Source organism: Ichthyophthirius multifiliis (genome assembly GCF_000220395.1).
Source record: "Ichthyophthirius multifiliis unplaced genomic scaffold scaff_1120509250133, whole genome shotgun sequence".
Taxonomy (NCBI): Eukaryota; Ciliophora; class Oligohymenophorea; order Hymenostomatida; genus Ichthyophthirius; species Ichthyophthirius multifiliis.
In genome coordinates this window covers 44,252-57,535 of record NW_004087057.1, presented here as the reverse complement: position 1 = coordinate 57,535, position 13,284 = coordinate 44,252, and the positions used below count along the sequence as shown (strand labels likewise).

General features: G+C 16.2%; 2 protein-coding genes across 2 annotated transcripts, besides 14 other annotated features; one reads left to right on the top strand and one right to left on the bottom strand. All coding sequences in view use genetic code 6, as the record gives it.

Annotated features, from left to right (window-relative positions):
* Positions 1–94: 94 nt before the first annotated feature.
* Positions 95–166: a microsatellite.
* Positions 167–1,806: 1,640 nt separating this feature from the next.
* Positions 1,807–1,848: a microsatellite.
* Positions 1,849–2,837: 989 nt separating this feature from the next.
* Positions 2,838–2,898: a microsatellite.
* Positions 2,850–2,906: a microsatellite.
* Positions 2,863–2,922: a microsatellite.
* A 1,022-nt stretch (positions 2,923–3,944) lies between these two features.
* Positions 3,945–4,007: a microsatellite.
* A 60-nt stretch (positions 4,008–4,067) lies between these two features.
* Positions 4,068–4,100: a microsatellite.
* Positions 4,070–4,125: a microsatellite.
* Positions 4,126–4,571: 446 nt separating this feature from the next.
* Positions 4,572–4,619: a microsatellite.
* A 1,673-nt stretch (positions 4,620–6,292) lies between these two features.
* Positions 6,293–6,330: a microsatellite.
* Positions 6,331–7,678: 1,348 nt separating this feature from the next.
* On the bottom strand, positions 7,679–9,218 carry IMG5_050010 (hypothetical protein; the record flags this gene model as incomplete). Its single annotated transcript, XM_004037479.1, has 2 exons — positions 7,679–8,097; positions 8,148–9,218. The coding sequence occupies 2 exons, from the start codon at positions 9,216–9,218 to the stop codon at positions 8,056–8,058; spliced, it is 1,113 nt and encodes a 370-aa protein (XP_004037527.1). The 3' UTR covers positions 7,679–8,055.
* Positions 9,219–11,537: 2,319 nt separating this feature from the next.
* Positions 11,538–11,603: a microsatellite.
* Positions 11,604–11,648: 45 nt separating this feature from the next.
* Positions 11,649–11,694: a microsatellite.
* Positions 11,663–11,694: a microsatellite.
* A 129-nt stretch (positions 11,695–11,823) lies between these two features.
* Positions 11,824–11,865: a microsatellite.
* Positions 11,866–11,917: 52 nt separating this feature from the next.
* IMG5_050000 (myb-like DNA-binding domain protein) lies at positions 11,918–12,846 on the top strand (the record flags this gene model as incomplete). The annotated part of the gene is made up of 2 exons (XM_004037478.1): positions 11,918–12,002; positions 12,081–12,846. Coding segments are annotated over 2 exons (849 nt in total), but the record flags the coding sequence as incomplete, so codon positions are not given.
* Positions 12,847–13,284: the final 438 nt, after the last annotated feature.

The window sequence follows — 13,284 nt, the reverse complement described above, 5'->3', positions numbered from 1 at the left end:
ATTTTATATCAAATTATTATTTTTATTTATTAACAATTTATAGGTTTTTATATTTTATAAATTCAAAGGAAGATGGTGAATCATAATTATTAAGATTATTATTATTTTTTAATTTTTATTATTATTATTATTATTATTATTATTATTATTATTATTATTATTATTAAATGAGTCATTTGCTTTACTATTATTTACTTTTTATTATTATTCTTTGATAAATTTATCTTTGTTAATCTCACTTTATTCTTAATTAATTTCATTTTGTATTATATAATTATTTTATTGTTAGATAAGTTATTCTTTTTTTATATTTTATTATTATGTATTATTATTTTCTGTTCTTTTATCACTTTATTTTTTTTAATAAATAGAAAAATCTCTTATTTTAGATTCATATCTTTACATGTTTTTTAATTTATTACTTTTGTCTTCTATTAGTACAGTTTATGTTTAATAACTTCTATTATTTATAATATCTAGTCCTTCTGTATTTTTTACAAATTAAGAAATTTAATTTTTTATAATTTTAAGATAGTCTTTTCTTACATTTTCAAAAGATTATTTTAAAGGTTCAGATATTTCACATTCAGCTAAATTATTTAAAAAATTTATTTGCGTGTTCTTTACTCTTTTTGTCGGAGAAATTACTTCTACTAATGAATTACCTTCGTTTGTTGCTGCTGAATTAGTATTACTTTTCTCACATGTTTCTATTATTGAATTATTGTTACTTTCCTTAAGTTCTTAGTTATCACTTTATCTTAGAAGTGAATCATTATTCACGCTTTTAGTTTATATTAAGTTTTTTTTTTACTTTTAAAAAGATTATTTTAAGAATGTTAGTTTTTATGAATATTCATGTATTTATTCAGGGGTAGAGAATAAAATTATTTCTTTATATTTAGCCCATTCTGAAATTAAATATTTGGTTGGATCCTATATAATATTTAGTATTTTTTCGAAAAAGCATACAAATGACTCTTTTAGTAGTTATTCAGAATCTAAAGAATTTTTTTTCATTTGATTTTTTTTTTTTTATATATATAAAATTTTTTTGTAAAAGTTAAAATAAATAAACAAATAATAAAAAATTACGCATACATATAAGAAAAAATAATTTTTTTTAATAAATATTAATTTATAGCTATATAATATTTTTATGTTTATAAAATAAATAAAAAAATATTAGTTTTTAATGTATTTTCCTTTATTTAAAAATATCTTAATATATATATTATCAGTAATATTCTTATATTTGTTTCTTATTTTCATAATTACAAAAATCATAACTGCTCATTTTTCTTATTTTTTTTTCTTTATTTTATATAATATTTTTCTACACATTTTAAATAAAATTATCCTACAAGTTAATACATTCAATATTGAATTAAATTATTTCAAAATCAGAATCATTTAAATGTCCATATTTAATATTATTGCTATTACATAAAATAACTGTTTTTAAATTATTTATATTATCAATACTTAATTTTATATCAAAATTTTAATAATTATTTTCACCGTGTTCAATTATTAATACAATTTTTTCTATTTAAAATTTAAAGCCATTATTTTGAATATTATTATTAATTTATTATTCTTATTAATTATTTACTTCTTCATCTAATATTTAATAAAAAAAAGACTTTTAACTCAAGCTTTTTTTAATAAGAATATCCATTTATTCATTTTAATATAAACAGTATTTATCTTCATATTGTTTTTATAAAAAGTTAAATTAGTTTTATTTTCCTATTATTATTTAAGCATCTTTGCATTAGTTTATTTCAATTATATTACTTTTTATTCTTATTATTTTAATTTCTTTTTAATTTAAATTATCTTATTCTTCTCTTTATTCTTCTTCTTCTTCACTATTATAATTATCTAAAATAAAATCCAGACATTTTTATTTATAATAATCTTCAAAATTTCCTTTGAAAAATCTTTCTATACCTTTTAATCCTTAAACTAAATAATTAAAAATATTCATTCTCCCTTCTTTTGTTATTTTAGAAGTAGTTGATTCTGTTCCTGCGTAGTGTTTACTAATTTAATCTCCGTTTTCTGCCCATATATTTTTAATAGAAAAAACATAAAAAGGAACATTTATCTATTATCCACTACAAAATTAGAACGTACTTTGATCAAACTCTTTTTCTATTTTAATTCCTGTGTGTTTAATTATATATTCAACTATTTTTTCAGCTATATATATTAATAATATTTTTATTTATTAAAAATATGTTTAATTTTTATAAATTAACCTATTAAACTCATAAAAAGATTAGTTCTATCTAAACAATCTAAACAATTTATTCTCAAAACACCAGTTTATTGAAAAGAAATTTTGTTAGTATTAATATCTTCTGCATAAAATTTTAGTTAAAAAAGTATTTATTGAATATCTAATTCTATTACTTTGTTTAATTTTTCAAATATATTATATCCTCCTTTACATAAATCGTGATAATCTATATATTTATATCTTAAGTATTTTTCATCTTCATAATTTTTAATTAAATTTTCAAATTCTTTTGTTAATATGTCTTCATCTTTATTATTTTATGACATTAAATTAATACACATTATATATTAATAATATTCTCTTATATTCTATAAGTGCTTTTCAAAACCGTCTTTATTCTTCTGTCTATCCTCACATATTTAAATCCAAGGCTTAAACCCTTATTATTACCAAAAAAGAGGTACACTACCTCTTATTAAGACATGTGAAAAACAAATATTTTTGACAATTAAAATTTATTCACTTTCGCAATAATTGGCTGCATTTCCTTTATTATCAATACCTATTTTATATAGTAAAATTTATATGAATATATAAAATGATATAATATATAAATATATATATATATATATATATATATATATATATATTTATATATTTAAATGTTATATATTATACCTCTATGATTGTATCTTGTTCCTCCTCTAAAAGAGCATCTTCTTGTAATTAAAATATATTAAAAGTTTTAACCATCTTTTAAAGCAGTTTAATATTGCTAAATAAATCCTTATATTAAATAAACATGCCATTATGGATTTATTGATCTAAGCATATTTCTATTCCATATAAATAATTAATTTGGTGGTTTTTATTGGTTTTAGAGATTTTAAGATAAATTATATTAAAAAGAAAAATAATGTCCTTATTCTAATAGCTCTTTTATTTTTAAAAGAAAATTAAATATTGGTTTTCTTAGCTTTTTAGGATCGGTTTATAAAGGAATAAATTTAGTTTTTTTTATTTAGTATATTGGCTTTCCTTTTATTTCACATACTTATTTCACTTCTTTTACTAGTAATAGAAAATATTCTTTTTCTATTCTTAATATACCTAAAAATGCGCTATAGTCTTTTTTTTCTTTATTTTTATGTATTAATATATTAAATAGATAAATTTACTATTTTTTATATTTTTTTCATCATTTTATTCATAATTATATTATTTTTAAAATGTCAAAGTTAAATTGTTTAGAAAAATATTATTGTTTGGGGTAATCTTAATATTTATTTTTTTATTATATAATGTTGTTGCAAATATTAAAATATATATTTTTATTTATTTATTTTTAATTGATAATTACGATATATTAATTTGATGTTTCTGTTAATTTTAAAGTTTATAGATTAATGTTACTCATTTTTAATTTTATTTTTGTTTATTTAATGCATTTTGTATTTAATTATAAAAAAATAATTATTAAAAAAGAAAATTTAATTTTTACCTTTTTATTTTAATAATTAATAAGGATTTATTGAATGTATCAATTTTTTTTAAAAAAATCAAAAATAAATGATATTAATATACTTTAAATATATTGAAATTAATATATAAATAAAAAATTAAATTTTTAAACAAACAAAAAATAATAATAGAGATTAGAAATGAATATTTTTATATATATATTCAAAAAAAATATTTAAATATTTAATTTTTTTATAATTAAATATTTTTTTTTATGTATAATTAAATATTTTATTTTGTTCTTTTATGTTCATAATTAAAAATTTAATATTTAAAAAATGAATGTTCGAATATACATATATATAATAATTAAATATATTATAATATAAATTAAAAATATATTATTTAATATAATACTTATATTCAACAAAATAATATTAATTTTAATAAAGCATAATAAATAAATATTTAATTCAATTAACTTCATATTAACCCGAATTTTTAAAAAGGATATATCCTTAAAAAAGGTATATATTAGACAATACTTTAATAAAACTATATTTTTAAATAAATTGTATTATTTAATTTAATAATTTTATTAATAAATAAAATTACCACATTATTATATGCATTTTTCATATTTTTAACAGTATAAATAGACTCATCTTAATATTCATTTATTTAATTCTAGAAATTGTTAAATTGTTAATAATTTGAATTTTTTTATTTTTGTTAATCATTTTCAATATAAAAACATCCTCTAGGAATTTAAATTAATATATTTTAATTATTTTCTTATATCCATTCATCTGGTAATCCTTATATTTTCCTAACTTTATATACATTATTATTAGTGTCACTTAAATGAAGTATATTAATATTATAAAATAATATATATTAATATTATAAAGTTATTTTATTTACTATAATAGTACTATTTAATTTTTTTATAATTATGAATAGTCAGTTCTTGATAATCTATATGATAATATTATATCGTCTTTTTAAACTATTGAACTCATTTCATCATCATTTACTTTTGCTTTAAATTATATATATTTTATAGTATATTTTAAACTAAGTGTATTTATTAAGTCATACTAATATTGAAAAAAATCTATTTTATTGATGCTAATGTTATTCCTGTACTAAAAATTAAACATGTATTTTTAATGGTTTTAGGTTTCATTTTTATTATTAATAAAATGTTATTATTTAATAATTTTCAATATAGGATTAAAATATAATAAATAAATTTAATTTAAATTAATTTTTATACTTTTTACAAAATATTAAATATATATATAATTATAATATTTAGTTTATAAATCATAAATAACTTAGATTTTATTTGTTTTCATATATAGAATTGAAATTATTATTAATATTATTTATATTAAGAAAAGGTTCAATTAATTCTAATATTTCTGAATTTCCAACAGTTAAAATAGCATTTATTACTTCAGAAAGAGTTTACTTTACTTAAATAATTGAATATTCTAATGTTTGTTAATGTTATAACTATTTGTTAAGTTCTTCTTAATTTTATTTCAGTTATCTTCTATAGTTATCTCTTTCTAACTCTATATTGGATCTTGAAACCTGTTTTTTAATATAATAATAATAGATAATAATATATAAATTTATTTACAGCTTATTTTAATAATTTTTCGTTTAAATCGTCAATTTTGTTTTAAAGGTCTTTTTCTGTACTCTATGAAGAAAAAAGCTATTATGTATTGTTTTTATAGTCATTTTTTTATTTCAAATTTTCATTTTCTTATTTAATGGCAATTATTTCATCTTCTAATTAAGCAATTTTGATTTCATGTATTTATTAATTATTAAAGTCTTAAATTTACTATTATAAATTTAAGTTTTCGTTTTTTAAGTTTTGGATTTCATTTAAAAGTTATTAATTATTATTTTAACTTTAAAAGGAACTATTTTATACTTATTATTAAAGAAGGCAATTTACTTATTGTAAATCTTAAATTTATTTTTAATAGTTTTATTCCAATTAAATATAATTTTATGAAAATTTTTAATTTTGTATTTCTTATTATTCTTCAAATTACTTTATTTTTTATTCGTAAATTTCACATTTTGCTTTGCTTTATTATTTTTCTTTTTTATTATTTTCCAATTAAATTAAAGTCTCTTAATATTTTGCATTTAAATTCTTTTGTTCTTAATTTAATTTTTCATATTATTCTATTAACGCCTATTTTTCCTTTTAAAGTAATTAATTTTCAATTTTCTGTTTTTAAAGTAGCTATTAATCTTAATTTGATTGAACTTCACTTTTTATTTTTGATTAAATATTCGAATATTATTGTTATTATTCGTTCATTTGAGTTGTATTTAATGAATAATTTTATGTTGGAAGCTTTGATAATAATACAGATGTGTTTTCACTATTTATATTTAATTTAGGTTATTCATAGGGTTAGTTATTACTTTAGTATTTTTTAGCTTATTATATATAACTATTTTAAGAATTTTCATCTTGATTTTCATTTTTTTATTTTTTTTTTTCTTCATATAAAGACTAAGCTTATATATTTGGAGATACTGATCCTATTTTTTTTATTTTTATTTTTTTCTTATTTTATTTTTTTACTTGAATCAAATTATCTTAAATCTTATATTTCAGTTTTTTAAGTTTTTGGAATATATGGAGAGACGCTTCTAGTATTATCTGGTATTGTATTATATATTGGTCTTTTTTTTTATAAATTAAAAAAATGAAATATTAAAATCTTTGCTTTTATAAAAAAACGCTTTATTTTAATCTAAATGTAATGTCTAATCACCTATTTAATAAACTCTTATTTCATAAAAAAGTCTTGCTGATGAATCAGGGCATTTAATTAATGGCCTTTGTTCTTTATATGATTTAATTTAATTATTAGCATAAAAAGCAATATCGAATTCAATTTTTCCTGCTAATTTGGATATTTTTTAATGCCTAATATTTATTTAAAGTTCTGCTGTTTTTTCTAAAAACTTTGATGTTTTTTCATCCCAATACATTTTTGATGGTACTGTAATAGTTTGATTTTCAAAAAATGCTAATTTGTCTTTAAGTTAAGCCGGTTTTTTTATTTCTTATTTATGTTTGCCTTTTGTTTTTTTAATAATTTTAATAAATTTTTTTGAAAATATTTTTTTATTTTTTTTAAACCTCGTTTTACAAGTATAGATATTAGACAATCTTAAACTGATAAATTCATATATAATTTATCTAAAATAATATCTATTTAATACTAGTATTACTTTTTTCCTATTCTTTGAAAATATTTTGACATTTTGGTTTCTTTAGAAACTTTTATTTTGATTTTTTATATGTTTTTTGTTTAGTTTTTTTTTTTTTTTCAGAAATATTTAATTTCAATATGTACAATTATTTCTTGTTTATATTTTATTTTCTAAAAAAGTATAATATATGATATAATAAAATAATGTTTTTTTGTGTTATTATACAAAATTTAAAAATTTAATATATAAAAAAATTATATAAATGAATAAGATAAATTATTTTTATTTTATATTAGATAATGTATATTATTTAAATAACATATACATTTTATGAATTTATTTAAAAATTATATTCAATAATTCTTTTTTTAATAGAAAAGAAAATAATATTTTGACTTACTTTTCTTTATTTGAGAAAAGTAAATTAAATATATAAAATTATTACATAATAAAATTGAAAAAAATAAAAAAATATTATGTTTTTATTTAATTAATAACTTATATTTCATCAAGTAAAAATTTATAGTTTTTATTAATATAAAAAATTTAAAAATTAATTTAGATTAATTATATAAATATATAAAAAGCAAATTAAAATAAAATGTTAATAGCATTTATTAATTAAAAACTAAAAGTAAATAAATAACACATAACAGAAGAAATCACAATATTTATATTATTTTTAAAATTAAAATAATTAAGCTTTAATCAATAATATTGAATAAAAATATCACTTTTTTATTTAGAATTATAAAAATAAGTAATAAGCATTTAATTTTAATACAAAAATATATCTTAACATTTTTCTTAAATAGGTAAAAAAGGTTTACATTAAACACTATTTTTTTTCTTGCTAAAATATATTTTTTATAGCCTACCTATATCTTATTATTTCATAATAAGATATTTGCCACAAGTATCAAATCCATCAACAAATCCTATAGTTTAAATATTTTAAACATATTGTAAATTAGGCATTTTCCAAACTTTAACTTATCTATCAGTTGAAGCAGTAATTACATAATTTGATTAGGGCAAAATCTTAACATCAACAATTTTTTCCATATGAGCTTAAGAAATAGTATTCATCTTTCCACCAAAATTAATTTCATTAATACAAATATTACCTTTACAAAATATATTTATATAAATTTAATTTATTTTTAAATATAAAAACCTATTTTATCTCCAATAATTAAATATGTATATTTTCCATCAATAAAGAAATCAAAAGAATAGACAAAAAAAGTGGTTAAGTTTCAGTTTCAAAAATAATTTTTCCTAATAAAATATCCAAAATGAATATTTTAGTGCCTGCAGAAACTGCAATATGGTGACTTTTTTTATTAACTCCTTTAATTAGTTAAGGACAACTAGTTTAATTCCAAGGAATTTTTATTGTTTTTATAATCTTTAAAGTTCTAAGATTTAAAATATGAACTTTATTATCATTTCTAAGTGCAACTAATATATTTTAATTTTCAATTATAATTAAGTTAAGATAAAAATTTGGAGAATCGCATTTTTAAATTGCAAGGCATTTAATTGTATTTAAAGACCATTTTTTTAAAGTTCCATCTAAAGAACAAGTGTACAAAATATTATGTTATTGTAAAAGAAATGAGTTAATTCGATTATTATGGGCATGAAGTATACTTTTAGTGTACAAAAGATGAGAATCGGAATTGATTTTGGAATTTATTATGATGTTTTTTTACCTTTCTTAGATTTTTTAAATATTTTATTATATTATTTCTTGTATACTATATAATTAAATTTCATATTAATGAAATAATGTGGTTTCATTTTTTAATTATTAATTAATATATTAAGAAAAAGTTAAACTTTCTTGAATATATTATTCGTTTAACGGATCTTTTGTTAATTTAATCTAGAATAAAGCCATTTTAGAATGCATTTATTAGAATTCAGACATTTATTATTCACTTTTTGTTTTAATTTAATGAAGGAGAATTTCCAAATTTTAAGATAATTCTGTTATTTTTAACTATAAATAATCATATTTATATTTTAATTATTATTTTTAGTTTTCTATTTAGATTTCTTCTGATTATATATCTATATATGTATTTCTGATTTTATCTAAGTACTTTTCTATTCCCATAAATTGATGATTTTAATGTCCATCTTAAAAACAATATACACAAAGTAGTAAAGCCTCTTTTTCGCATAAGCATACTATATTTTTTATTTAATTATAATGGTTTTTGTATTAACATCTCATCATTTTTTTGTTTATTAATTAAAAAAACTGAATAAAATTCTTAATTTAATTAATTTATACAAAAATAATAACTTTTAATTTTATTTTATTTTATTTTTTTTAATGGAATACAAAGAAAATGATGAATTTCATTAATTGAAAATGCATATATAAAACTTTTTCGATAATATTAAATAGATTAATAATGAAAATAATAATAAAGATTTGATAATAGAAAAACTTATTGCAGAATGTGAATATATTTATAATTAATATAAAAGTCTTTATTATAAAACATAGAAAAATTAAGAATAAAAAAGCATCTGTTAAAAGCTTTAAAACATAATAAATCAAAGCAAAAGCTAAATAAATTAAGAGCTAAAAAGTTCTTTACAAATTTTAGCGTTATAAAAGGGATAAATAATGAAAAATAATAATAATAATTAAGAATAATTATATTGGGAAAATTTAGTATAAGAAATTAATGATTAAAGTAATAAAGAAATTTAAAAATTAATGTAATTTATTAATTAATTATAAAATTATGTTTTATCTTTAAAAAATGAAAATGAGGAATTAGCAAAACATTTTTTCGAAAAAAAAGAAATATAAAATATTATTTCAGAATATGAAAAACAAACAAACGATTTGTTTTTATTCTCAAATGATTTAGAAAAAAATATTAAAGATAAAGAAATCATTATATAAAACTAAGAATTGCAAATTTAAAATTAATAAATTGAAATCGAAAATTTAATAAAATAACATAGCTTTGATAATGAAAATATTCAAAAGTTAGTTTAATAAGAAAATAAATTAATGAACTAAATAGAAGAATTATAAAATGAAAAATAAATTTTTAAAGAATAAATTTAAATTGTTGAAGAATAATTAAATAAGTTTATTTTAAAAAATAAAGAAAGTTATGAAGGATTATAATGTGAAATTATTCAAAAATAAAAATTTAAGGAACTTGAAGAAATAAAAAAAATTAAAAATAAGTAAATATAAATAATATAAAATTTATATTAAAATTTAAATTTTTCATATAAAAGTTATTAAAATGAATAATAAATTATTAGTAATATGAATAATTAAAAAATAAATGAATTATAATAGGAGATTAAACAATTATAATAAATTAATAATAATTTAGAAAGTTATAATTAGTAGTATTTACTATAAATCTAGAAATTAGAAAAAAAAATAAGTATTATTAATAATGATTATAGTATATAGACTGTGGAAAATAAAAAGCTTAAATAAGAAAATTAGGACCTTTAATCAATTAACTATGAGTTATAATTAAGAAAATAACTAGCTGATGAGAAGCTATAAAAACTATCTTAATTTATATAATTTAAATAAATAAATATATCGAATAATAGTATTAATTAATCAAATGAATTTCAATAAGATAATAATTCTTAATAATAATATATTAAATATTAAAAAGAATAAAATTGATATATATATAAATATATAATTATTTATTTATTAATTGAAATTATAGATATATATGAATTACATATATAGAGTTATTCAATACTTATTTAAAAATATTTTTAAATATTAAAGTAATTTAATATTTTTAAATCAAAAACATATTTTTATCTTTTTGTTAATATTATACTTGTAATGATATATATATATTTAATTAATATTTTTAAAATTAGAATTAAAAATATAATTTTCTATTTTAATTGAATCCAAATATTATAAATGTATGTTTTTTTTAGTTAATATTAATAAAAATATAAAATATATATATTAAAATATTCTTAATATATATTAATAAGCATAAAGATTATAATAATAAATATATAGCTAGTTATTATATAAAAATTAAAATATTAACAATTACATTAAGCAAAACAAATTAATAATTTTTTCGTTATTATTTATAATTTTAATTAATTTTTAATTATATATATTTTTTTAATTTTAATTTTTCAAATTAAATATACAAATAATACATATATAATAAATATTTTTATATAGGAATCTTTTTTAATAACATTCTTAATTCTATTTATATTAATTACATTTTATAAAATCATTTGTATATATTTAAAAAAGAATTTTGGTGCGAAAATTTTTATTAAACGTATAGAAAAAATATATACTTATAATATTTATAAATAATAAATTGTAAAATATAAATAATCCTACTAATTTTTATTAATTTGTTATTTTCTAATAAAATATTATATACATTAATATATTGCTTAAATTTAATTTAATCAAAATTGCTTTTTGATTTAAAATCATATTTATTTTTATATTTTTATATATAAAGGAACATTTAATAATTATATTAAGGTTTAAATATAAATTAAGAGATTTTAATAATTAAAAAAATTAAATTTTAAATTTTTTTACTAAATATAAAAATTTGAATTTTAAATTATTTAAGAAAAAAAAAATATATATAAGATAAAAAACAAAATTCCATTTATTATTTTGACATTTATAATTTTGATTTTTAATTTTGATTTTTTTTTTTTTTTCATAATTAATTAGTTCTTTTTTTTTCATATATTATATAATTAAGCTTTTATTTTATGTCGATTGTACTTTTTTCAAATAAAAATAATTCAATTTTGATTTTTTTTTAAAATTAAATAAAAAAACACACCAAAAAAAATAAAAAAACAAGAAAAAAATAAAAAGCGATTATAAATTATATTTTAAAATTAACTTTATAAAATATATTATTTATATTAAAAAAAATAAAAATAAATTAAAATTTATGTTTGAAATTCAAATTCCATAAAATTCTATCCATCACATTTCGAATGAAAACTAGTAAATTGCAAAAAACAATAAATAAAAAATATTATTTTTAATTAAACATATTCATATATTTTTATTTTTAAAAAATAGATCTCTTCAATCAATAAAATTAAACCTACAAGAAGTTTTGGAAAAAGCTTCAGAAGAGGGAATCTTAGCTGAAGATTAATCAAACAATCTATAATAATCTGAATAAAAGGATAAAACTAAAAGTGAATAATGTAATTCTGTATAAAAATCTATTCACAAATAGAAAAATAAAAGGCAAGCAAAAGCTAAAAAGATGCCTTGGACAGATGAGTAAGATTAAAAAATAATCGAATTAGTATAAGAACATGGTCCATAAAAATGGACATATATAGCAGAACATATTCCTGGAAGAATAGGTAAATAATGTCGTGAGAGATGGTATAATCATTTAAATCCTGAAATAAATAAGTTTCCTTGGTAGAAAGATGAAGAATGGATATTATTTTTATGTCATAGACATTTTGGAAATAAATGGGCTTATATAACAAGATATTTAAGAGGAAGAACCGATAATGCTATAAAGAACCATTGGAACTCTTCGATGAAGAAACGAATTCCTGAGTTTATGAATAGATATAAAGATTTGAAAGAAAAAAATGAGAAAATATAATACTCTATTTCTGAATAATTTAAACAATAAGAAATAAAAATAATGAAATTTTTAGAAAATGATAAGCTTTTGGAATAAAAAGACTAGTAAGAAAAGTAAGAAATTACAGTAAAGAAAAAAATTAGTAAGAAAATTTATAAAAGTAGTAAGAAAAACAATCATTTTATTACTCCTAAAGATAATAATAATACCTTGAATGAAAATATTGATAATAGTACTGTAAAAGATGTTATTAAAAGAATTCCTAATAATAATATAGAATTCGAGAATCTAAAAAAGTAAATCTTCTAATAAAAAGATACTCCTAATCCTAAAAATCTAGAAAAAATACTCAAAACTCCATAAACAGTGAAAAATTATGTTTAGAAAAATCCCTCTTTTGCTTCTTTTTTGATCTCGGCTTTAAAAGAATGCAAATCACCCTAAAATATATCTCCTCAAAAAGAAGAACTTAAAAATAAAGAAATTCCTAAAATTATTACTAATTAACGTCCAATTGTTTGTGTTATTAATCATCCTTCTTAAAATAATAATAGACATATGTAATATTACCCTACTCCTCATTTAATACCTCTTCATTTTCCTTTGAAATAAGGAAATTAACATCCTCCACCTCCTCCACCTATATACTTGGGAAGAAACACTGGAAACTTT